This window comes from Felis catus, chromosome B3, assembly GCF_018350175.1.
Source record: "Felis catus isolate Fca126 chromosome B3, F.catus_Fca126_mat1.0, whole genome shotgun sequence".
Taxonomy (NCBI): Eukaryota; Metazoa; Chordata; class Mammalia; order Carnivora; family Felidae; genus Felis; species Felis catus.
The window spans coordinates 114,970,218-114,998,078 of record NC_058373.1 but is presented as its reverse complement, the minus strand read 5'-3'; the positions used below and the strand labels follow the sequence as shown (position 1 = coordinate 114,998,078).

The following is a 27,861-nucleotide window of genomic DNA, read 5'->3' as shown; positions in this document are numbered from 1 at the left end:
TCTATTATATTCCTCCAAAGAGCGTTGCTTTTGTGTTATGCTTTAAGTAACTTGGTTTAGCTCAAACTGCAAAGTCTGTCTTCTGGGCAGCTGCTCAAATCCTGGTTTAGTACTCTCATCTTTAGCTGAGTCTGCCCACAAAAGAATGGTTCAGGGCCTTGCCAGACTTGGGTAGAATTTATACATAAAATGTGGGGTTGTACCTTCCAGTGGCTGTAGTTACCCTGAACTCTGTCCTCTGGTTCCTTAGGCCTGAGAGACTGAGTTTTCTATCAGTTTTAGCTACCTCACTGGGCACGGACTGCTTAAAAGCAGTACAAATAGGAACTCACCCTGTTCCACGGGTTGACGCCCCTCCAGAATTTTCCTGCTTTGGGTCAGTCTCCAGTGACTTTAGGTATTTTTAAAAAATATATGCCCAGAGTTTATAATTATCTGTAAGGAGGCTGGTCTGATGGGAACTTATGTGCCCACATTGAAAACAGATGCCAGTGACATTAGTTTTAATCATCTGGTCAAGGTATTATTGGATTTCTTCGTTTAGTTACTTCTTTTTCCTTTGCAACTAATAAGCAAATCAAAATTCATCTCCTAGATGCAATATTCATTGGTGATTCTGGCCTGAGCCAGTTTTTACTATGAGGATTGCAAAAATGATTTTCTAATGCCAGCACCCTTTCCACATTTACAAGTTGGCCTTTAGCAACCTACTGTAAACAAGCATCTTCCCTTCTCCTTCTCTCTCTCTCATGTGGATGTGCTCACTGATCCTCATTTTTTCAATGGTTTATACTTCGTTACTATTCTTAATTATATTGGAGCTCAAATTGTCCTATATCTGGCCAGTGGGAGCCCCTTCAAGCTGGCTCTATATTCCGTGACAAATTTCCATTTTCTTCCTTCCTATTTTTTTTATTTTTATTTTTATTTTTTTATGAGCACTAGATGTTCCAAGCTCATTTTGTACTTACCCTGCCCCTGTCCTGGAATCAGCCATTTCTCTGAAGAGCCCTGGTATGCTCATTGCTAGTGAGGTGTCTTTACTTCTAGGCCCTCTCTGCAGACAGAGCTAAGACATACATACATGTATACATAAACACACACGTATATATGTACACATATACACACATATACACATATACATTTTAGAAATCATGAGTCCAATAGCTCCAATTCCAGTCCATCCCTACAGAGGTTCTTTCTGGCCTTCCCCCATTTCAGATTTGTATGTCCCCTCTTCCACAGTGAGAACTCTGGTTCCACCAACATCAACACACTTACTCATTTGCTCAATCCTATAATACACCTAAAATAGTTTCAGAATTGTTTTCACCTATGCCATTACAAAAAGCAAAGCCTAATAAAGAGTTCAGTAATTGTTTAATGCTTCTTCCCCCAACTCCATCCAAAACTAAAAATATATAGTCAAACATTACATTCATAAGTCACTTAAATTCGTTTTTTTTTAAACCCCTTCAGTGTGATTGTTATTCATCCGAATTACAGTTCATCTGCTTCAGTTAGCTTCCCCTATCCTTGTTGATTTCATTTTATTTTTTGAATATAGGAAATATCAACATGTTTCCAAAAGTCAAAGCTATATTAAACAGGCCTGCCCAGGGAAGTGTCATGCCCTCCTGAAACTCTGCTACCCTATCCTACCCTGCACCCACTTCTTACACGTAACTAACCGTTGTCTAACTGGTCTTGTTTTATTCCCCCTTCTTTCTTACACAAAATGTAGTATATGATGGAAACTAATTTACATTTCAGCTTTTTCCCCCCACTTAACAATATCTCCTAGAAATCTCTCCCTACCAATTCACAGAGATCTGATTCCTCACTCTCTTTCACAGTTACCTAGAACTCCATTATATGCACACATCACACTTCATTCAACCAATTTCCATGACTGGACATTTAAGTGGTATTACAGTGGTAAATAATGTTGTACTAAATAATCTTGTGCATGTGTATTTTCATAGTGGAGCTATATTATCAGGAGCAATTCCTACAAATAGGACTTTGGGGTTGAAGGGTAAATACAAGTGCAGTTTTGTTACATATTGCCAAGCTCTCCTCTGCAGGGGCTGTACAATTTTGCATTCCCACAGCAATAGATGAGTGTGTGTTTCACCGGAGCTCTGATAACAGAGTGTATCGTCAAGCTGTTGAAGTTTTGCCTGACAGGTAAGAAATGACATCTCGGCAGAGTTTTGATTTGCATTCTTAAGTGAAATTGAACATCTTTTCATATGTTTAAGGACCATTTTAATAACTTTTTATGAACTATCTGTTCATGTCTTTTGCTTGCTTTTCCACTGATTTTTTTTGTAGGCCAAGGATTCTTAACCTGGGGCCCACATCGAAGAACACAGGTAGAATGTAGGGGATGCCTGTGACCTTAACGTAGAAAAAAACCCCGCATTTTAATTTTTACTAACCTCTAACTGAAATCTATTATTTCCTTTAATTGTGAACATAGACAATATGCTACAAGATCAGCACTACCTATACTCTATTGCCAATAGTAATCAGATAATTTCATATTATTTTACAGTTGTAAATATCTTCATATTCTTGCTTTCACTCATCACTATTTTAAATTTAAGGGCTTATAATGCCTCCACATTGCATGATTACAGTCTTCTTGTCTGTAGATGCTCATGTGGCAAAGCTGGGCCACTCTCCGGTAACTCTTCACCTACAGTCATTCAGGCAACTAAACAGCAAAAGCCATGGGATCTCTCACTGGGGACCAAGATATCTATACTGCTCTCCAACAGTTCCTATCTGCAAAGTTCTCTGTCAGTGTATTTGAAAAGAGATATTTATAAATCCCTATATCACCAAACCCCAAGAGTTTGATGCAACTCTTCCAAATTTATTTTTGTCATGGATCAGAATTTTTTTTTATTTAATACAAACCATATCAAAGATGCTGACCTAGCCAAAGATGAATTCATTGATCCTAAGACAAAAAAGTTACTTGGCTGGCTTGTTGGTGGAGCATGTGATTCTTGATCTTGGGGACGTGAGTTCGAGCTCCATGCTGGGGGTAGAGTTTACTTTAAAAAATAAATTAAAAAATTATTTTAAAAATTTCTTTAAAAAGTTACTGTATCTGGAGTTAAATTTAAAGTTTTAGAGAACTGTAGTTGAGAGAAGTTTAGCTTTCTTTGGAAAGCAAGCTATGAATGTGTTTAAGTATATCTGTAAGAAAATATCTTTGTGAATCAGGGTTCTCTATACTAGCAACCATTAAAACAGAAAACCAAATCAACTGAATGTTCAACATGACACTCTGTTGCCTTGTTAAAGCCCATCTCACAACTTAAGATTTTTAGCGAGCTAAGCAACAAAAGCTGTCATGCTGATGTCCTAAAAAATAAAATTTAACTCCACCTTGCATATGATTTAAATATATTATATCTTAATTAATGCATCAATAAAGAAGATACACATTACTGTATCATACATTTGTTTTTAACGTTTTAGAACTATATTTCAATATAACTGGGATTTCTCTGCAATTCTATGCATTATGCTTTACCCATTTAAACACATTTAAAAAGTCCACAGGCTTCAGAATGCCTAAGGGCTCCACAGCACAAAAAAAGTTAAGAATTTCTGTGCTAGACTCTCAATGAGACAGTTTTAAGATTAATAACCCACTGAGCACTCCCTTGTGCCATGTCACAACTCACTAGCTCCCCCAACTGAATAAAATGCTCACCAGAACCCAAGAAAGACAAGAGTTTTCAGCACTAAATAAGCCCATTGATACATACTGAATTGTTTAATCATCTGTGACTTTCTAAACTGCAAATTTATTGCACTGCCCATAAAGCGTTGGGGCCACTTACCATCAGTAGAATGCACATGGGAGCTGCCAATCTGGTCTACGAGCAACATGAAAACGAAGCCCAGAACGAGGGAAACGCCAATGTAGGCATGCAGCTGTGTATGGTCATGGCTGTGCTCATGTTCATGGACAACTGGTATTTCTGCTTTGTCTGATGCAATAACATTCTGTGTCTCACTCGCTTGGTGGTGCTTACCTAGAGTAGAATGAACCATAAAGAGAAAAGGTTGTCCCCCTTGAAACATTTTCACATAGAAGCTTCCATTCCTCTGCATTTCAAGCCCTACTTACTTTACTGCAAAGACATCTACTTCCTGTATCGTAATCCAGCCAATCATAAACTCCTTTTGGCATGTAGACCTTTTAACTGCCCATTATTCTCAAAACCTAGGAAGTGGAAGCAAATCACCAAGCAAGAAAGCAGTCATATTCCCAAGTGATATCGTCCTCTTTCCTGGCTGAGAAATTCCTGCCAATATCATCAGAAACTACAGTGAGTTTTACTCTGATGAAAACAGGTGAATGAAGAGCAGTTAATAACGAAAATAATTTTAACCAAGTGGATCTGGTTTCACACCTAGGTTGATCTAGAAATTGCAAATGAAGAGTAAACTGAGTATAAAAATTGTGTAAGTTTTATGAAAATATATTTATAAGATATAAATATATTTTATAAAATATAAAATATATTCATAAAAAAATATCACGAGGCAATCACTAACTAGAAACCAAAAGGGCAGAGCAGTTTACGAGGCACATCCTTCAGTCTAAATTCAGTTCTAGAAATACAACTGCTGAGATACTCCATATTACAGGAAGTGGCACTTGGACAGGTAATACTTCCTAGTTTATATTCACATATGACACTCAAAGCATAAATGCTTCAAGGCCAGAATCCTGATCTTTGCTGTGTTTCATGTTAACACATTAGACATTCTTCATTCATACTTGGATTAAGCATTTTTACCTTTGATCAAAGAAATTACTTGTTGTAATTTTTAGATCCTTGTAATATTTTAGATTCTGCCTTTTGTTTTTAAAGTTTATCTATTTGAAAGACAGCGAGTGCGTGAGTGCGCACATGAGTGGCGGAGGGGCAGAGACACAGGGAGAGAGAGAGAATCCCAAGCAGGCTCGGCACTATAAATGCAGAGCCTGATGTGGGGCTTGAACTCACAAACCATGAGATCATGATTTGAGTCAAAGTTGGATGCTTAACCGACTAAGCCACCCCTGTGTCCCTGCCTTAATTCTTTATTTAAAAAAAAAATTTTTTTTAATGTTTTTATTTATTTTTGAGACAGAGAGAGACACAACATGAACACGGGAGGGGCAGAGAGACAGGGAGACACAGAATCTGAAGCAGGCTCCAGGCTCTGAGCTGTCAGCACAGAGCCTGACGCGGGGCTCGAACTCACAGACTGTGAGATCACGACCCGAGCTGAAGTTGGACGCCCAACCGACTGAGCCACCCATGCATATCCCTGCCTTAATTCTTTAAAAGATATTTTTGAGGGGCACAAAGCACGTGCTATCTTAAGATTAAAAACAAAAACAAAAAAACCCACCTATGTATCCATCTAATTCCTGAAGGATTTTTTTTTTTTTTTGGTTTTCATAGCTGTTTTCTTTTTTTAACCTTTTAAAAAATGTGATAAAACATACATAATGTAAAATTTACTTACCATTTTAATCGTTTTTTAACGTTTATTTATTTTGAGAGAGCGTGAGTGTGGGGGAGGGGCAGAGAGACACAGAGGGAGAGAGAGAATCTCAAGCAGGCTCCTTGCTGTCTGCACAGAGCCCAAGGCAGGGCTCGACCCCATGAACCGTGAGATCATGACTTGAGCCAAAATCCAGGGTAGGACACTTAACCACTTGAGCCACCCAGGAGCCCCTTAACCATTTTTAAGCCATTTGCAGCATTAAGTACATTCACACTGCTCTGCAACCATCCCGATCATCTATCTCCAGAAATTTTGATCATCCCACGGTAATTTTTTAAGCTGGAGATTTTTTTCTAACACTGATTTTGTCCACTTGTTTTAAATTAAACGTCTAAATCTCTCTAAAAAAAAAAAATAAAAAAATAACTCTCTAAAAAGCAACAACAACAACTTTACTGAGATATAATTTACATACAATAAGACACATGGGTTTTTGCAAGTGCAAAAACTCTAGTAACTACCACCAGGACAAGATACCAAATATTTAAAAATCCCAGGAAAGTTCTCTTATGCTACTCTGAAGTCAATATATCACTCCTGGTCCCAAGCAAGCACTGATATGCGTTTTGTCCCCAGAGGTTTTTGGGTTTTTTTTCCCCACCTATTCTAGGATTTCGTATAAATGCAACCATACAAGATGTACTCTTTTGGGTAAGGATTCTTTTGCTTAGCATGATGTTTTGAGATTTATCTATGCTTTGCATGTATCACATGCGATTTGTTTACCCATTTACCTATTGACGGACATTTGGGTTATTTCCAATTTTGGTCTACTATAAATGAAGCTGCTATAAGCATTCAGGTACCAGTCTTTCTGTGGATACACGTTTTCTTTTCCCTTGGGTACATACATAGGCTTGGAATTGATGGGTTGTGTGTAGGTTTAACTATGAAAAACTGTCTGTTTTCCAGTTTCCAGTGGCTGTACCATCTTCCATGCACAACAGCAGTGTAGGAGTGTTAGGTGCTCTATGCCACTGTCAACATTTGCTATTGTGAGGCTTTAAAACTTCAACCATTTTTACGTACATGATCATGTCATCTTCACAAAGTTTTGCTTCTTTCCAATCTTTATGCCTTTTCTTTCTTTCCCTGGCCTTACTGTGGGCTAGGATCTGGCTAGAAGCCCCAAATACGATGTTAAATAATGGCTGGGAGGACACAGCTTTGCTTTGTTCTAAACTTTAGGTGTCTTAGCCGTAGGATTTTCAAATAAGCCCTTTCTCACTAAGGAAATCCTTTCCTAGTCTGCTGTGATTTTTTTTTTTTCATGAAGGAGAGTTTAATTTTGACGGGGCGCCTGGGTGGCTCAGTCGGTTAGGCGTCTGACTTCAGCTCAGGTCATGATCTCGTGGTCTGTGAGTTCGAGCCCCGCGTCGGGCTCTGTGCTGACCGCTCAGAGCCTGGAGCCTGTTTTGGATTCTGTGTCTCCCTCTCTCTCTGACCCTCCCCCATTCATGCTGTGTCTCTCTCTGTCTCAAAAATAAATAAACGTTAATTTTGTCAAAGGCTTTTCTGTACCTGTTAAGGATGATCAAATGGTTTTTCTACTTTATTTTGTTAATATAATAATTGAAACTGGTTTCTGGATATTACTCTAAACCCTGCTTTGCATTCTTGGGATAAACTCCACCTGGTTAAGATGTGTTATCCTTTTTCTATATTGCTGGATTCAGTTTACTACTATTTGGTAAAAGACTATTGCGTGTACATGCATGAGGGATACATTCATGAGTGATTGTTATCCTGTAACATCTCTGAATCACACTGGTCATGTCATCTTCAAAAATGAGATGGAATGTTCTTCCAGGACACGGAAAAGTTCTACTTTGGCCAATACATTTCCATTTTATTGATTTAAACAAGGTCTTTGACTATCAATTGTTATTCTGATGTTAATGTTAAGTGGTATTTTTAAATGACTAAGTTGAGGTTTATGATGGTTTTTAAACTTTTAAGACCATGACCCATAGTAAAAAATAAATCTTTTTATTTAAAAAAAAAATTTTTTTTAACGTTTATTTATTTTTGAGACAGAGAGAGACACAGCATGAATGGGGGAGGGGCAGAAAGAGAGGGAGACACAGAATCGGAAGCAGGCTCCAGGCTCTGAGCCATCAGCCCAGAGCCCGATGCGGGGCTCGAACTCGCGGACCGCGAGATTGTGACCTGAGCCGAAGTCGGATGCTTAACCGACTGAGCCATCCAGGTGCCCCAAAAATAAATTTTATTTATATGAAAAACTAACTACAAAGTTTCACAAAACAGTGAAGCTTCAACTGGTTAACAACGCACTCTTCCATTTCTTTTTCCCTCTTTCTTTGTCCCTCCACCAGGTTTTTATTTTATTTTTAAATTTATTTCTTTTGAGAGAGAGAGAATGAGCAGGGGAGGGGCAGAAAGAGATGTGGGCAGAGGATCCAAAGTGGGCTCTGTGCTGACAGCAGTGAGCCTGATGCGGGTCTCAAACTCACGAACCGAACCATGAGATCATGACCCGAGCAGAAGTCAGATGTTTAACCCACTGAGTTACCCAGGTGCCCCCAGGCTCTTTTTAAATCCTGGTTACAAGTCCAACTCGCTGAATGTATTTGAAGACTCACTTAGTTGCTACTTTTAGTTTGAAAGCACTACTGGAGGTGGAGAGACTCAGGGGAGAAATGGATGATTTTGGAATAAGGAGCATTTTCTAGAAATCAGAAGCCTGGGCCTGCAGTGGTCAACTAAAGAGAGCTGAACGTCAAACAGGCCTAGGAGAAAAAGGTGGGCAGGCTGTGTAAGAACGACTCAGTTCCTTACACAAACAAACTTGTTAGCAGTAAGGGTTTTAAGCCAAAGAAGTGACTGAAAATTCAGAGAGGAAAAATAATTAAGTTTGAGAAGCAGGCTAAGACTCTTGAATTAGTAATGGTGGACAATTAAAATGTAGCCTCATGGTACCATGACTGTACTAAGTTTGTGAAAATCACTGAGCCATACACTGCCCATATGTGTATAACATACTTTTTTGTAAGCGATATTTCAATAAAAACGAAAAAATTCAAAATGCAGTACTCTGAGGCCAATACTGAGATGGTTGCCCTCATCATTTTTCAAGTAGGTCTTCTTTGCAAGCTGAGAGACTAGTTTTGCATGGCCTCGAGAATATGAACTAAATCATCTTAAAAAAAGAAAAGCTACGTAGTGACAATTTACAATACTATTTAGAAAGATGCTATTGGTGAGGATCTAAATGATTACACTTTCATAAGGTGCCCACTTAACACCTAACTGGGCTCTCCTCTCTGCCTCTGCCTGTACTCTGCACACATTAGTGAATCCAGGGGCTCTCCATTCTGCCTCTCTTGGATAATCCCTTGTCTTTGGAGACTCAGCTCATCATCTCCTCCTCCTTGAGATTTTATGTCCTCTTCTCTTCATTCATACATAGCACACTAGGCATCTCTCTACCACAGGTCCTACCTCACTATACCAGAATTCAGACACCAGCAAACTATAGTACAGGGCTAGTGCTTATTTTTGTAAATACAAATCGCATTGGAACATAGCCAGGCTCATCTGTTCACAGATTATCTATGGCTGCTTTCATGCTATGACACCAGGGTTAAGTAACTGCAACAGAAATCATGTGGCCCACAAAGCTTGAAATATTTATTAGTTGGCCCTTTACAGAAAAAGTAAGCTAACCCTTGCTGTCATTGATTGTTATTCATTTTCTATTGGCTGTGAATTCTTGAAGGCTGGGGCTAGATCTTAGATCTCTGAACTGCTAAAAATCAATAGAAGGCCAAAAATCTAGCAAATACTCAACAAACAAGTGCTGAAGGCAAAAAATGGCTTTCAATTCTATATTTTTTTAATGTGGCATTTCATTTCAAAAGTTATGGCAATTAGGGGAGCCTGGGTGGCTCAGTCGGTTGAGCACCCGGCTTCAGCTCAGGTCATGATCTCACAGTCTGTGAGTTCGAGCCCCGCGTCAGAGCTCGAACACACAGCTGTGCTGTCACAGCTGTGCTCTGAGCTGTGAGCACAGAGCCGGGAGCCTGCTTCGGATTCTGTGTCTCCCTCTCGCTGACCCTCCCCCACTCATGCTCTGTCTCTCTCTGTCTCAGAAATAAATAAACATTAAAAAAAAATTAAAAAAAACCCAAAAGTTATGGCAATTAATAACTTCTTAGATAAAAAGACTGAAAAAATTTTTTTAAGATTTATTCTTTTTTTTTGAGAGACAAAGAAGGAGCACAAGCAGGGGAGGGGCAGAGAGGGAAACACAGAATCCGAAGCAGGCTCCAGGTTCTGAGCTGTCAACATAGAGCCCGACCCAGGGTTCGAATTCATGGACCACAAGATCATGACCTGAGCCAAAGTCAGCCACTTAACCGACTAAACCGCCCAGGCGCTCCTAGATAAAAATATTTTTTAATGGAAATAAAATATAATCTTCTAGTCTGAAGATAATTATGCACGTGTCTTTGTAAATTCAACTGTAATAGGTAAGAGATAAACACGCTAAATTAGGTTACAGGTTATGCCAAGAGTTTGGGTATAGTCATAATATTATTTGTGAACAGTTGCATAATAATTTTTAAAGGCAATTACTTCTGGGGTGTCCATAGCCCTGAAACGTCAAGCCTAATTACAACGTTCAAAGGATAGCCAACATCATTTTATTTTATGAGGTATAACTATATCAGAATTTTAAAACTTAGGTGAGTATAAGACCCTTCATTATCTTATTCCAACAATGTTTTAAAAAAAATGAAATATAATTAACATACAATGTTATATTAACTTAGTGCTCACCATGGTAAGACAGTTACCATCTGTCAATGTTATTACAATATTATTGACTAAATTCCCTATGCCATACTTTTCATCCCTGTGACTTATTTCATGACTGGAAACTTGTACCTCTAAATCCCCTTTACCTATTTCACCCATCACCCCAGTCACTTTCCGGCTGGCAACTACTAGTTTGTTCTTTGCATTTAAGAGTCTGTTTGGGTTCTTTCGGGGGTTGGGCGGGGGTGGGGGCGGCACCTGGGTGGCTTAGTTGGTTGAGCATTTGACTCAGGTTCAGCTTAGGTCACGATCCCAGGGTCATGGGATTGAGTCCCACTATCAGGCTCTGTGCTGTGGAGTGTGCTTAAGATTCTCTCCCTCTTTCCCTCTTCTCTGCTTGCACTCTCTCTAAAAAAGAAGTTTTTTTTTTGGTTTGTTTTTTAGATTCTACATATAAGTGAAATCATATTGTATTGTCTTTCTGTCTGATATAGTTCACTTAGTAGAATACCCTCCAGATCCATCCACATTGTTGTAAATGGCAAAATCTTATTCTTTTGTATGGCTGAGTAATATTCCATCACACACACACACACACACACACACACACACACACACACAAAATCTTCTTTATCCATTCATCTATCAATAGACACTTGGGTTGTTTCCATATCTTGGCTATTGTAAATAATGCTGCAATAACCATAAGGGTGCATGTATCTTTTTGATTTAGTTTTCTTTAGGTCAATACCCAGTAGTAGAATTACTAGATCATACAGTATTCCTATTTTTAATTTTTCAAGTAACCTCCATACTGTTTTCCATAGTGGCTGCACCAATTTACATTCCTACCAACAGTATACGAGGGCTCCTTTTTCTCCACATCCTCACCAACATTGTCTTTTGATTATCTTTTTGATTCTAGCCATTTTGACAAGTGTAAGATGCCAACAATGCTTTCTTAAAATAATTTTGGAACTTTTCTTTTGTTACTGCTTAAGAGTCAAGTTTATGAATCCTAATAAAACTGTCTTTATAGTTATCACCTGTTTTTGATATAAAATAGTAATGAATAAATTGATCAGCTATCTTATTGTGCAGATTGGCATTGAATACATTTTGTATTTCCCCAAACCAAAACAACTTTCAAGGAAAATCTTGCTGCCGCTGATGATACTCATCTAAACGTGCCACACACTCTGGAAGTAAATTAGAGAAAGATTTCCAACATTTTTTGAGCAATCACTTTTATAAGCACCTAATTTCATGGTTATAATTTTGAAGGGGTTAATACTTATTTTGATGTAAAAATTTAGCAAATTAGTAAAATATCAGCAACATATAGTAAATATTGCTTGAAATAAATGTGCTATTGATTGAGCTTCTCATAAAAGATCTGAATGCTTATCATTCACATGGAATTTAGCTTTATATAAAAACATGAATTGGAATATATACAATGGTAGGCATTATTGGTTTTATTTGCAAACATTAACCAAAAAACAACCTTTTTCATAAACCCTTTTCAAAGTGAATGATAATCACCTTATTGGTACATACACAAATTAGTAATGGAATCCAGATACTGAATATTAATACACTCATTCTTCCTTCTACTCTGGACATGAAACTGAACCTAACAAAAACTGGGATCTCAAAATAGTTTAATTTTAACCTAATTAAAATATATTAAGTTGTATATATATGTTATTCATGAATGAGCTTTCAGGTTAGTATGTCTGATTACTCAGGACACCGGCTGGTAATTGATTAGCCTGAGACTTGTTCCACATCACACTCCTTGCTGCAAAGTACGCAAACCAATGGTGTTATCCCTGCATATTGCACATCAGACACATATTTCTCACGCCACTAAGAAAGTGTTCTGCAAATCATTATGGGCTTCTTTCTCTAGATATTTATATAGGAATCTTTCCAGTAAGTTCCATCTGTATGATGTGTAGTCTGTAGCCATCCTTTGTCACAGACATTCATTGCATTAAAGGTAACAGAATCAATTCACCCTTTAAGGAGATTGGTTGAAGCTCCTCCTTCAGATTAATATGTACTTCTATAAAAGAAACAAATTTTCAGGTAATCTGGCTTTTTTTTTTTGAAGTGATCTCCAGTTTTCATTTTGGCCTTTGTTGTTTTTAATTTCCTAACATTTACTCATGCCTTGCAATATTTATAGATCTCTATTATATAGTTTTTTATTTCTGGCAAAGACAAATAGTTATTACACCTGATGTGTTTTCAGTAATAAGGGCAGAATAGCTTCTGCTTATTGGTGACATGTTCTGTTTCTCATGTAAAAGAGAAAACTTGATCACAATCAAATGTATAAAGCTGACGCTTTAAAGCGATGTTAGTTAACGTATCTTTGGTCAAAATATTACTGTGCATGGGGCGCCTGGGTGGCGCAGTCGGTTAAGCGTCCGACTTCAGCCAGATCACGATCTCGCGGTCCGTGAGTTCGAGCCCCGCGTCAGGCTCTGGGCTGATGGCTCAGAGCCTGGAGCCTGTTTCGGATTCTGTGTCTCCCTCTCTCTCTGCCCCTCCCCCGTTCATGCTCTGTCTCTCTCTGTCCCAAAAATAAATAAACGTTGGAAAAAAAAATTAAAAAAAAAAACATTACTGTGCTTTTAAAAGGAAAAAAATCTCTTTTTGTAAGAACTCTTCAGCAGATAAACGCTGCAATGGTGATTTTAAATTCCTCGCGATGTACTCCATGTAGCACAGCATCATCATTAAGGGGGTAGGCCTAATTTTTTTCCCATGCTGATAGTGCTCTTGCAAACACGGTGAACTTTCCCAAAACACGCTGGACTTGCTGCAAGAGGTGCGGCAGGCACTAACCCCACAAAGTGACACAGTACAAGAAAGGCAAAGGTTCTCTTTATGCCCAGGGCAAGTGGCATTATGACAGGAAGCAGAGTGGCTATGGTGGGCAGACTAAGCCGATTTTCTGGAAAAAGGGTAAAAGTACAAAGAAGCTTGTGCAGAGGCTTGGATGTGTTGAGTCCAACTGCAGATCTAAGAAAATGCGGGCTGTTACGAGAGGCAAGCATTCCGAACTGGGAGGCGATTCAAAGAGAAAGGGCCATGCGGTCCAGTTCTAAGCTTCATATTTTGTTATATTATTAAGAGAATCAAATCATGAGGTTACATTCACTTCATTTGGTTGCAATTAGCCTTTTAAGAGGAAAGTAAACTAGTGCCATCAGTTAAATTCTCCCTGTGGGGAAATTTATGCTAAAAAAAAAAAAAAAAGTGTAGGGTTCAGAGTAAAGACTGTCTGTGTTCAAATCCTGATCCTGACACTTACTGGCTGAATACCCTGGACAAGTCGTTCAATTCCCTTGTGGCTTAATGTCCTCGTTTGCAAAACAGCATCTGTCTCAGAGGGTTGTTGTGATAATTAGACAATATATCTGAAGAGCTTCACATAACACCTGGCATATGCTAAGTGCTCAGTAAATATCCAGGAACATAGGTATATATCAAATGGAATTTGGGAGATTCATTTTTAAACATTTTATGTTACATAGTTGACCTGAATATTGGTCAGAAACAATAGTGAGTAATAAAACAATGTGGGGGCAGGGAGGGAGAAAAAGTAGAGATCAGACACTTTAGCAGACAAACTAAGAAGTAGAAGAGACAGATATCAGTCCACAATCATCCATGTTTCAGAATCCTGAGGATAAAGTTTAAGAGTTTTAAAGAGACAGAACAAGAGTTAATTAAATAGAACAGATTTACCTTCCTTTTATTTAAACGTAGAGCAAAATGACAAAACCATAAGATGACTGTATTTCTCTAAAAAATCTGGTATGTGGCATTCACTGACAAATTAGTAAAATAATCTATATTGAGCCATTTCTGGTAACAGTTCCAATGACTATCCTAACAGTTATGAATAATGTATCAGGTTTATATTTAGGTTTTTGACCCCATAGCCTGCCTTCCTCAATGTACCAATTCTCATGTTCCAAAAAATTACGGTGGCTTCAAATCTAGCCCCACAGTAAGCAAGCACTGAAGTCCTCCATAAACCATCTTCTTAAAACTTGTTTCTGTAGAAAGACAGTCTTCTCATATGAATGCTGATCTAATTCCAGTGATTTTAGAGCTATAATTATAGAAAAATATGTGAGAGATTCCTTTTTACATTAATTAGTATTTAATAATGCTTATTAAAGTACCCTGGCACTTGGTTAACACAGTACACTGAGCTCTGAAAAAATATCTGTTAATTATCATAATTATAAGGTCCACAGAAGAACTAAACTATAGGCTGTGGTAAACATGTACACAAACTCCTTTCTTGAAGTTGGGAGAAAAGTTGATTTGATCTACAAAAAGAAAAAGAGGAAAAGGGTGGGGGAAGAAAATGATAAAGTAGCAGAAAATAAAGCAATGTGAGCAAGCTCACCAGAGTGCAGAGAGATGTGGGAAATTTGGAGATTAAAAGTTTGAAGTTAGTATGATGGTTAAGCTACTTCAAGAAATGTTCACAGAATCGGGTATTAATATTTTACTTTTTAAAAAGAATGATGGGGGTGGCACCTGGGTGGCTCAGTCGGCTAAGCGTCTGACTTCGGCTCAGGTCATGATCTCACACTTCGTGAGTTCGAGTCCCGCATTGGGCTCTGTGCTGACGCCTCGGAGCCTGGGGCCTGCTTGGGGATTCTGTGCCTCCTTCTCTCTCTGCCCCTCCCCCACTCATGCTCTGTCTCTGCCTCATAAATACACTAAAATAAAAATTTAAAAAAAATGACAGGGACTTCTGGAGCCGGCTAAGATGGAGTAAACCTATTATAGCCTCAGTTGCACAATGATTACTACAAAAATGGAACAAAACACACAAAGAACAACTACCTAAGGACTAACAAATGTAAACAATAGCGAGAGGAGAGAGGGCAGCAAAAACTTCAAAAGAAACCTTGTCCTTCTGGCCAGAGGACCAGGGAAAGGGGCTGCTGAGAGGTGTTGGTACGGAGGGAAACCACCCCTCGTTTTTCTTTCCCAGCCCTACCTTGAAGGTGGTCCCAGTTGCAGAACAGCATGGCAGCAACCCAGGTAGTTACAAGCCCCAGAAAAACCACATCTTTCTGGCAGGAGTGGTCTGAAGAGCATGGGGGGGGGGGGGGTGATATTTGGCTATTCTGTTCTCTTTTTTCTCCTGCCACTTTGGCCTGAAGGTGTCCCAAGTTACACAGAAGTGTGCAGTGACAGCAGAGGCAGCTAAAACTCCTAGAAAAACTCCATCTTTCTGGCCAGAGAATGAAGTAAATGGGCCCCTGGAAGCCAGGGAGTGTGAGAGGAATCCGGGAGAGGAAAGAGCTAAGAAGGGTTCCCTTCACAGTGTGTATAAAGGCACAAGCCCTAGACTCACCCCTGAGCTCTGCAGGGATGGGACATACCCAAAGCAGCATTACAAAGGCTTTGAAAACTGAACTAAAATTAAAACCATCACCTAAAAAGGCACCACTGGTTTCACAGTCTGAAACCAACCAGGCTAAGTGACTGCTAAAACAAAAGAATTACACATTCTCTAGAGGATTTTGAAAGGACTCAAAGTCCCAAAATATATTATTAAAAATGTCTAGAATACAACCCAAACTTGTTTGACATACAAAGAAACAGAAAAATTTCACCAATTATGAAGGGAAAAAACAATCAACCCACCCCAAGACAACTCAGATACTGGAATACTTAAGACTTTAAAGCAGCTATTATAACTACGCTTTCATTGGTAAAGGTAAAAAAACACTTCAAATGAATGAATGTCATTTGAAGAAATAGAAACTATAAAAAGAAACCAAGTAGAAATCTTAAAACTGACAAATATAATATTTGAAACAGTACGTTCACTGGATGGCTCAGCAGAAGAGTGGTGATCACAAAGGAAAGAATCAGTACCTTTGATTACAATGGCAGAATTCAATAGTATCAATAGAGACCACATGACTCACAAAGTCTGAAATATTTACTGTCTGACCCATTACAGAAAAAGTTTGCTGACCCCTGGTCTAAATACACCAACTAGAAGACAGAGAAATTGTCAAGTCAGATTTTAAAAAATATAATTCAACTATATGCTGTTTACAATAAATCCAACTTAAAAACAGTGAATGATATACGTTAAAAGTAAAAGGATGAAAAAAGATATACCACGTAAACACTACTCAAAAGGAACGTGGCTGGAGTGGCTATGTTAATATCAAATAACGCAGACTTGAGAACAAGAAATATTTATCAGGAATAAATAGGGACATAATAATGAAAAAAGGTCAGCTCACCAATAAGACCTAGTAATCCTAAATGTGTAGTAGGTACCTGACCAAAAAGCTTTAATATGTATAAGGCAAAACAGAAATCAACAAAATATAAAGCAGAAAAAAAATGAAATCAAACATGGTTCTTTGGGGCAAAAAAATTTAATGAAGACATTAGAAAAAAAGGTTACTATGAACAACTATGAGTAATTTTTAAAAATTTTTTTAATGTTTATTTATTTTTGACAGAGAGAGAGAGAGACAGAGCATGAGTGGGGGAGGGGCAGAGAGAGGGAGACACAGAATCCGAAGCAGGCTCCAGGCTCCAAGCTGTCAGCACAGAGCCCGATGAGGGGCTCGAACCCACGGACCGCGAGATCATGACCTGAGCCGAAGTCGGACGCTCAACCGACTGAGCCACCCAGGCGCCTCTGACTAATTCTTTAACTTAGAAAAAAATGGGTAATTTGAATGGTCTTATGACTATTAAATAAACTGAATTCATAGCTAAAAACCTTCCGAAGTAGAAAACTCTAGGCCTAGATGGTATCACTGGTAAATTCTAGCAAACATTTAAGAAAGAAATATTTTTTGCTTTTTACAGACTTCCAAAATGCAGAAGAGGCAACACTTTCCAACCCTAAGAGACCAGCGTTACTCTGACAACAAACCAATACAAAGACATTTTAAGAAAGAAAAACCACAGGCCAATAGTCCTCCTGAACAAAGATACAGATACCCTCAACAAGGTATCAGCAGATTGAATCCAGTGATGATAATCTACTAACAATCAAGGGGGTGGTATACACAAGTCTAGTTCAACATTTGAATATCACTGTAATTCACCACATTAAGAGACTAGATAAACACTTGAAACAAACTAGGAATAAAAGGAGAAACTTTCTTTTTTTTTTTTTAACATTTATTCATTTTTGAGAGACAGCACAAGCGGGAGAGGGGCAGAGAGAGAGGGAGACACAGAATCTGAAGCAGGCTGCAGGCTCTGAGCTGTTGCGCAGAGCCCGACGTGGGGCTCGAACTCATGAACTGTGAGATCATGACCTGACCCAAAGTGGGGCGTTCAACCGAGCCACCCAGGTGCCCCCAAAGGAGAAACTTTCTTAACTTGAAAAGGAAGTCTTTAAAAAAACCTATAGCTAACACTATACTTTAAAAAAAAATTTTTTTTAGTATTTTTTAATTTATTTTTGAGACAGAGAGAGACAGAGCATAAGCAGGGGAGGGGCAGAGAGAGGGGGAGGCACAGAATCTGAAGTGGGCTCCAGGATCTGAGCTGTCAGCACAAAGCCTGATGCAGGGCTCAAGCTCACGGAGTGTGAGATCATGGCCTGAGCTGAAGTCGGACGCTCAACTGACTGAGCCACCCAGGCACCCCAAACTATCACTATACTTAATGGTGAAAGACTGAATGAGAATAAGGCAAGGCTGACTACTTTCATTGCTAGTAAACCTCATACTAGATAGTCTAGCCAGTGCAATAAGAAAAGGAAAAAAAATTTTAAAAGACTATTGGAAAGATAAACATTAAAGTGTTTCTGGAAAGAAAAACAATAAACTGTCTCTATTCATAGACGATGCGATTGTTTAGCAAATCCCAAAGAATCTACAAAAAAACTCCTATAACAAGTTAGGTTTAGCAAATTTCTATATACTAGAATACTGGAAATCAAAATATTTTTAAGGTACCATTTACAATCATACTAAAAACATGAATTACTGAGGTATAAATCTAACAAAGTACCTGCAGATCTGTATGCTAAAAACCACAATACTGGGGGTACCTGGCTGGCTCGTTGGTGGAGCATGCAATTCTTGATCTCAGGGCTTTGAGTTCGAGCTCCATGCTGGGTGTAGAGATTACTTAAAAAACAAACAACCCCCCCCCAAAAAAAGACCCCAAAAACAAAAACAAAAAAACAAAACAAAAAAAACATACAAAACAGGGGCACCTGTGTGGCTCTGTTGGCTAAGTGTCCGACTTCAGCTCGGGTCGTGATCTCAGTTCGAGCCCCGCATCGGTCTCTGTGCTGACAACCTGGAGCCTGCTTCGAGTTCTGTGTCTCCCTCTCTCTCTGAACCTCCCCCACTCACACTCTGCTTCTCTCTCTCTCTCTCTCTTTCAAAAATAAACATTAAAAAAAAATAAAAAAAATAAAACAAAAACGGGCACCTGGGTGGCTCAGTTGGTTAAGCGGCCGACTTCAGCTCAGGTCATGATCTTGCAGTTTGGGAATATGAGCCCTGCATCAGGCTCTGTGCTGACAGCTTGGAGCCTGGAGTCTGTTTTGGATTCTGTGTCTCCCTCTCTCTCTGCCCCTACCCTGCTCACACTTTCTCTCTCTCTCTCTCTCTCTCAAAAATGAATAAAATGTTAAAAAAATAAAAACAAAAACAAAAACAAAAAACTGTAACACTGATGAAAGAAATCAAAGGCCTAAAAAAATATGGAGATCTATACTGTATTCATGAATTGGAAAATACAGTATTTTTAAGATGTCAATTCTCCCCAAATTAAGCTTAGATTCAACTCAATCAGAGTCTCACCATATTTTGTAGATACTGACAAGCTGATTCTAAAATTATTTAGAAAGGCAAAGGAACTAGTTTAACCAAAACAATTCTGAAAAATAAGAACAAAGTTAGAAGGACTCCACTATCTGATGTCAAGATTTGCTATAAAGTTATAGTCATCAAGACAATGCTGTATTGGCAAAGGAAAGACAGGTAGATCAATTGAACAAAATAGAGAGTACAAAAATAGACCAACACAAGTGCGGTCAATTGATTTTTGACAAAGCTGCAAAGACAATTCAATAGAGAAGGAATAATCTTTTCAACAAATGGTGTTGGAACTACTGGACATCCATCCATATCCAAAAAAATAAACCTTCACACCATATTCAAAATTAACTCAAAATGGATCATGGATCTAAGTTAAAACCTAAAATTATAAAACTTCTAGAAGAAAACCAAAGAAAAAATCTTTGTGAACTTGGGTTTAGCAAAGGGATTTTAGATATGACTCCAAAGCATAATTCATGAAAGAAGGAATTGATAAATTGGACTTCATCAAAATTAGAAACTACTCTGTGAATGATACTGTTAACAGAATGAAAAAATAAGCCAATGAGTAGGAGAAAATATTTGCAGATCACCTATCTGATAAAAGACTTGTATCCAGGGAATGCCTGGTAGCTCAGTCAGTAGAACATGTGACTCTTTCATCTTGGGGTCGTGAGTTTGAGCCCCACATTGGGCCTAGGGCTTACTTAAAAAAGCAAAAAAACAAAAAAATAACAACTTGTGTCTAGAATATATAAAGAACTCTCAAAAATCAATAATAAGAAAATTAATTAATTAATTAGAGACAGAGACACACACAGAGAGAGAGAGAGAGAGAGAGAGAGAGAGAGAGAGACAGACAGACAGACAGTAGGAGCAGGTAGAGGGGCAGAGGGAAAGAGAAAAGAATCTTAAGCAGGCTCCAAGCTCAGTGCAGGGCCCAAAGCATGGCTCGATCCCATGACCCTGGGATCATGACCTGAGCCAAAATCAAGAGTCTTAGACACTCAACTGACTCAGCTACCCAGGCACCCCAGAAAACACAATTTAAAAAATAGGCAAAAATTTGAATCATAAAGAACACATAATAAAGATAAACAAGCATATGAAAAAGTGTTTAACATCATTAGCCATTGGGGCATCCAATTCACAAACTGCTAAGGGTGTGTTCAATGTCAAAGATGTCAGAAGAGAAGTTTTAAGAATTCTTCTCAGGGTAGAATTGTATGGCAAATATGAACTATGTTCAGGAAAAAAAACCCCACTAGGCTTCTCCTTTCAACTCTCCACGTCAACAACATCTCTCAAAGAAGGCCCTCTTCTCTCTCTCTCACCCTCAAGAATATCTTCATAAAGTGCATGTACTCCTTCAGGCACGATGACCGCCAGCGCAGTTCCACAGAGAAGACCAGCACCCAGAACAGTCACCAGCTTTAGTCGCTCCTGGAAAGAAAACATAAGAAACTGTTGAAAAGAGGGGTGCCTGGGTAGCTCAGTCAGTTAAGCGTCTGCCTTTGGGTCAGGTCGTGATCTCGTGGCTCATGGGTTCGAGCCCCCATCGGGCTCTGTGCTGACAGCTCAGAGCCTGGAGCCTGCTTCGGATTCTGTGTCTCCCTCTCTCTCTGCTCTTCTCCCACTTACGCTCTGTCTCTGTCTCTCAAAAATTAAATAAAAAAAAAAAACCAAAATAAACCCCCCCACTATGATTCTATTCATGGATATAGAAACCCATGATGCACTGCCATGAGGAAAAAGCTGATGGCAGACAATATGCAACGATAATCTCATATTTGTAATGCAAGTATACATAAGTCGAGTTAAGTATAAATTAAACATTAACAAATTTTTGACTTTATACTTTATAAACATAATATGTAACATACAATTTGTGAAACGTATTCATAATTGAGCTGCAATGAACACGAAGTACGATGAAAAAAATGTGCTTAATTAATTCGGTACTAAAATGTTCTATGGATTTTCTTTCAAAACTGCTTCACTGAGATATGACTCAAATACCAAAAGCTGTAGATATTTAATGTATACAACTTGATGTGTATGGAGATACGCATATACCTGTGAAACCATCATCACAATCAATGCCATAAATGATCTACAGTTTTAATCCAACCTAATCTCGATTTTTTTCTTTCCACCCAATTTTCTTTGAGAGATTGCCTCCCAACATACAAGATATGTAAGATTACATTTCAAAGTGTCTTGAAGCAGTGGTGTGCCCTATATGGCTTCCTGGAGTCTTAGCAGTATGAAAAATGATTTAAAAAACTAAAAGGGGGTAGTTGTGTATGTTGTTTATGAAAATGTTTTAATAATCAGGGGTGTGTCATGTACATGCTTCACTTTTCTGTTTTAGTTTCCTTTATGAGGTGAAGATAAATAACCGACTGCGTTATCTCTGTTCTCCTACTAAACCTGTGACTCTGAGGCTAGGGGGACAAACATATGTACGTACAGACGTATACATACTGTGTCTGTGGGGAAATGGGTTCTTAGTTGAAAGGCTGGTTGAAGCATTAAGGCTCCTTCCTTGTTTGGGAGGAAGGAAGGAATCTAGATCTCGTTGTGTCTCCAGTGAAAACAGGGAAACTACAGTTGCAATGTCAGCACCTGCTAATACCTGCTATGTAGCAAGAGAGGAAACCCCCTGCTTCCCAGCACACAGGCCAGGTGGGTCCTTCCTACATTCAGGATGGCCGTTACTAGCTACTTATAGATACAGCATTCTGAATGCATCCAGCAGTAGGGGGCACTGGCTTGGGAGGCAGAAAATGGCCCCATGTCCAAACTGGTTCCTAATTCAGTACCTCAGCTTTTCTGTAAAATAAGAACAGGTGTACATGTCTCATATAGGAGGCAACAGGAGAAAGTGACTGAAGCATTTTGGAAAAATGACACCAAACAACTGGTGTTACTATTTTAATACTTAATACTGAGCTATTCTAAGAGTTTTTGTCCTTTACAAGTTACTAAGCTCATCAAAGCACTGTTAATCACAGCATTCATTTGAGACAAACTGTCAGAGCACAGAGAACACAAGACAGAAAAACAGCTCTATTCTGTGTAGAAGGGGACATGGTATGTGAGTCAGTCTTCTCATTTTCTCCAACGAATTCTTAAAAGTCACCTTTGTTTTTAAAAGAACGTTCATGAATGTAAAGTTTTACTTCTAAGGAAGGACAAAAATAATGGTAAACTGAACTGCACTGAGCACACCATTTCATTTCAGGGACTTGCTTTCAGAACTCCACGATCAAACTAGCGAATACATTGCTTGGGGAAGAAAACTGTCCTGTCAGCATCTTGACGTTGACCATGGTCGACTCTGGGAAATGGAAATGAAAGACGCCCCTGTAGTGCAAATTAAGGGAAGATGAGAAGATATGAAACTGATGTACTTAAAAGAAAAAGAGCTGATCGCCCTCAAGAATTACTTGGGTGGCAGCTCACATCATACATAAAAATTAATTCCTGATGGATTATACCTTAATATAAAATCTAGAACTCAAAAACTTTTAGAAGGAAGAATATCTGTGCAGTTTTGGTGTTGGCAAAATTTTCTTATCAAGGACACAAAAAAATTCCCCATCAGAACTTAAGACATTTGCTGACCCACTAAGAAAATGAACAGACAAGCTATATACAGGAAGAAAATAGCTACAATACATACACCTGTGACAGACGCTGTGGGAACACTGTCCACATCAACCTCTTTCAGGTTGGAGACACCTGTTCCCCTAGCCACGGGGAGTGTTGCAGTCTGATGAGACAGCTGAGTCCCTGTGAGGACCTGACCTTGGAACAAAGGGTACTGACGAACCTCTCCCAGGGCAGTCCATATCCCATGACGAGTCCACTGGGTTGTATGGAGGGAGGTACAAAGCCAGGTCTCCTTGTCTCCATTCAGGAAATCTCTGAAGGGCCATCCAGCTTCAGAGCCTGCTGCAAGGTGAGCTGACACCTCTAATATAACCGAATAACAGTTCAACTTCTCCATCTGCTTAATCCTGCTTGTTCTTCCCCAGGTGTTATTCCCCACAGTGTCCCCCAATAAACTTCCTGTGTGCAAATCTCCTCCTCAGAGTCTGTTTTCTGGGGAACCCAACTTAAGATACTGATAAAGAACTTCCACAACTCAGTAACAGGGAAAAGCAAACAAAAAACCCACACAACAAAAAATGGGTAAAACACTGAACAGCCACTTCACCAAAGATATACGGATGTCCAATAAGCCCATGAAAGAGTGCTCAACATCTTTAGTCACCAGGAAAACGCAAATCTAAATTACAAGATACCTCTTTACAGCCACTAAAATGGCTCAAATTAAAGGCTGACAAACCTAAGTAATGGCAAAGACACGGAGCAACTGGAAGACTCACGCGTTGCTGGTGGGTCCATAAAATGGTACAACCACTTTGGAAAACCGTTAGTCTCATATCAAGTTAAACCAACAATTTCACTTTGGGTATTTTCCAGGAGACATAACAATGTTCACAAAAAAACCTGTGCAAGAATGTTCGTAGATGCTTTCTCAATACTAGGCACAATCTGGATCAGATGTCCATCGATAAGGGAATGTATAAACTAACTATGATATATTCATACGATGGAACTCAGTAACAAAAAGGAATAAACTACCGCTACATACAGCAACCTGAATGAATTTCAAAAACATGTCCTGATGTTTGAATGAAAGAAGCCTTACACAAGAGTTACTTACTGAGTCTATTTATATGAAATTCAAAAGCAGGCCAAACTAAGCCTTGGCAAAAGAAATCACAACAGTGGTTGCCCCTAGCAGATGGGGTTAGTGGGAAAACACAGTGGCAGGAGGGATTAACTAGAAAATGGCACCAGGTTATTTCTTTTAGGATGATGGAAAGGTTCTAAATCTTGACTGGAATGTTAGGTACATTTGTTTACCTTTGCCAAAATTCATCGAACTATTAAGATTGGTACCTTTTACTCTACAAAATTACAGATCTATAAAAATTACCTAGGTAGTAATTTACTCAGCCAGGATTCTTGAAAGGATTCATTTTAGAACCATTCAATTTTAACAAAGCTTGTTCATGGCAACTCTCTGAAACCAAACTCAGAGTCTATGTGGGATACTAAAAGGCATTTCCAAATTTTTTTCTTTTTCTTTTTTTTAATATTTATTTATTTATTTTGAGACAGAGACAGCACAAGCAGCGGAGGGGCAGAGAGAGAGAGAGAGAGAGAGAGAGAGAGAGGGAGGGAGGGAGGGGGAGAGGGACAGAATGAATCCCAAGCAGGCTCCTCACTGCCAGTGCAGAGCCAGACATGGGGCTGGGACTCACAAAACTGTGAGATCATGACCTAGGCCAAAACCAAGAGTTGGACACTCAACTGACTGAGCCACCCAAGCACCTCCCCAAAATTTTTTCTTAAACAATTCATCTGTCATTCAAACATTCCTTAAAAATCATTCATCACAATTTTATGTCAATGACTGCATGGAAAACCCAGTGGTATTCACAATTCTGGACCAATCCACAAATTTACTAGGCATTTACCAAATGCTTTAAAATATTCTACATTGGCTCATATGAAGTACTACATTGAGACAAGTTATAAAAAGCAGGAGCAGAGGTGAGTTCTTGAGGCTCACATACTACAAAATTAAGACGCAGGTGAAATTTAAGATAACTGAGGGATACATGCCATCCAGAAGAACTTAGATATCTATGGGCATGAAGAAAAGACCTTCAAATCAATAAAGTAAACAAAGAATTCTCCTAAAATGTTGCCTTTTAAATTTTAACCTATTTAAAATAATCTAATGCGGGCCGCCTGGGTGGCTCAGTTGGTTAAGCCTCTGACTCTTGATTTTAGGTCTGGTCATGATCTCACATTTTCGTGAGTTTGAGCCCATGTCTGGCTGTTTGCTGGCAGTTCAGAGCCTGCCTAAGATTCTCTCTCTTCCCTACTCTCTCTGCCCCTCCCCAACCTGTGTTTTCTCTGTCTCTCAAAATAAACAAACTTTAAAAAAATAAAATAATCTTGGGAATGCAAGCTGGTACAGCCATTCTGGAAAACAGTATGGAGGTTCCTCAAAAAACTAAAAATAGAACTACCCTACGACCCAGCAATTGCACTACTAGGCATTTATCCATGGGATACAGGTGTGCTGTTTCATTGGGACACATGCACCCCCAGGTTTATAGCAGCACTATCAACAATGGCCAAAGTATGGAAAGAACCCAAATGTCCAATGATGGATGAATGGATAAAGAAGATGTGGTATGTACACACACACACACACACACACACACACACACACACACACACACACAGTGGAGTATTACTCAGTAATCAAAAAGAATGAAATCTTGCCATTTGCAACCACGTGGATGGAACTGGAGGGTATTATGCTAAGTGAAATTTGTCAGAGAAAGATAAAAATCATATGACTTCACTCATATGAGGACTTTAAGAGACAAAACAGATGAACATAAGGGAAGGGAAACAAAAATAATATAAAAACATAGATGGAGGGGGACAACACAGAAGAGACTCATAAATATGGAGAACAAACTGAGGGTTACTGGAGGGGTTGTGGGAGGGGGGATGAGCTAAATGGGTAAGGGGCACTAAGGAATCTACTCCTGAAAACACTGTTGCACTATATGCTAACCCTAATTTGGATGTAAATTTTAAAAAATAAAAAATAAAAGTAAAAAATAAATAAAATAATCTAATATTTTTATTCTTCTCTCCAAGGCAAAATTACCCATAATTCCATTCACTTATTTCTATGGACAATATTTCTTTTTTTGTTTGTTTGTTTGTTTATTTATTTTGAGAGAGAGAAGAAATGGGAAAGGGGGGGAGGGAGGGAGGGAAAGAGAGAGAGATAGAGAATCTCAAGCAGACTCCACACTCCATGAGATCATGACCTGAGCCAATATCAAGAGTCACTTAACCAATTGAGCCATCCAGGCGCCCCTCTATGGACCATATTTCTAAATATATTGCAAAAGATTTTGTAAGAATGTCCCAAAGGCCCTAGTAAGCTTGAAAACACTTGCATTTCCACGTGCAGCAAAATGTCATTACAAGAAATCATGGTAAGTCTTTAAAGCACATAGTCATGAAATTACATCTCTTTTTTAATCACGTATGAACAATTAAATGCTCTCAGCGGAAAGAATATGAAAAGGAACTTGGTCCAAATTTTTACAAAGACACAACAAAAATTGTTTATTTTTATTTTATTAATCTTTAGGTGCATACTTTAAAAAGAGGGATACTAGCTACCAAAGTTATTGACATAGAATCCAAGTTTAAGAACTCAAAGAAAATGTAAAAAATGATCCTCTCTTGATACACAGATGAAGAACCAAAGGCCAAAGGTGAGAAATAATTTGCTCAAGATCACACGGCTAGGGCTAGTTAGTGGCAGGAGCATGATTAGATTTGACAATGCACACTGTTGCCCTGTACATTCAAAGACAATGTCCACCACATGGCACAACAGATACAGTCTGGGAGCGCCTGTGTGGCTCAGTCGGTTGAGCATCAGACTCTTGATTTGGGCTCAGGTCATGATCTCACGGTTCATGAGATTGAGCCCCGAGTTGAGCTCTGCGCTGACAGCACGGAGGCTCCCTGGGATTCTTTCTCTCCCTCTCTCTCTCTGCCCCTCCCATGTGTGTGCGTGTGTGTGCATTCTCTCTCTCCTTCAAAATAAATATGTAAAAAAAAAAACCCATACAACCCATTATCTGAAAAAAGATAACATGCAATTGTACAATCTCTTTAAACAGTATGAGCCGGAAGAATCCCTCAGCAACATCAAGAGGAAAACCAAAATTATAGTTATATTTGTTCTCTATTGACAGTTTCTAAAGGTCCAGGGCAAAGTAAGAGGAGGACAACGTAGCAAGCTTTTCCTAAGGTTTTATTTCTTCAATGTAGACGACGATTCTTTCTTCTGAGATTATGCCCTACCTACTTTTTGGTCTTAAAATGTCCTTTCTTTTAAAAAAATCATCTGGTGACAATAGTTTTTGTTTTTCAGTGTCTCCACTTGGCAAAATTAAAAACAAGCAATCTTGTGTCAATCTTCCCTAAATTCAAAAGTATTACCAGCCTGGGGCTCAATTAGTTAAGTGTCCAACTCTCGATTTTGGCTCAGGTCATGATCTCACAGTTTCATGAGATCAAGCCCTGCATCAGGCTCTGTGCCAAAATGGCGGAGCCTGATTGGGATTCTCCCTTTCTCTCTTTCCCTCAAAATAAATAAATAAAAACTTAAAAAAATATATATTACTGGACCGTGAAACCCAAAAGCCTGGAAAACCCTGATTTGCAGTGTAAACATGAGGTCTGTATTATAATACATAAGCAACTTTAGAAACAAAGAATTTGAGAAATGGTAAGAAGAGATCAAGGTAAACATGAGTAAATCAACTAGTTTTATAGTACTTCCTTGGAGGAAAGACTAAGCAAGCTAAAATAACTGCATTATGTTTTGGTTCCTTTTGAAATTAAGTAAAGCACATTTACCAAATGAAGTTAAACATCCACTGAGTACTATGTTTGTCCTTCCCCCCCAAATTCTAAGTTCTATGAG

General features: G+C 38.7%; 1 protein-coding gene and 1 pseudogene across 3 annotated transcripts in view; one reads left to right on the top strand and one right to left on the bottom strand.

Moving 5' to 3' along the window:
- The window catches only part of SLC39A9 (solute carrier family 39 member 9), a 52,096-nt gene that overhangs the window by 10,818 nt on the left and 13,417 nt on the right, over positions 1-27,861 (bottom strand). For all 3 annotated transcript variants that reach the window (XM_003987775.6, XR_002743168.2, XR_006599750.1), the window contains exons 2-3: positions 20,576-20,684; positions 3,867-4,061 (exon numbers count right to left, since the gene is read on the bottom strand). In XM_003987775.6, coding sequence (XP_003987824.1) covers positions 3,867-4,061; positions 20,576-20,684 — 304 coding nt within the window. The remainder of the gene's footprint in view (positions 1-3,866; positions 4,062-20,575; positions 20,685-27,861) is intronic.
- On the top strand, positions 13,097-13,496 carry LOC123385920 (annotated as a pseudogene).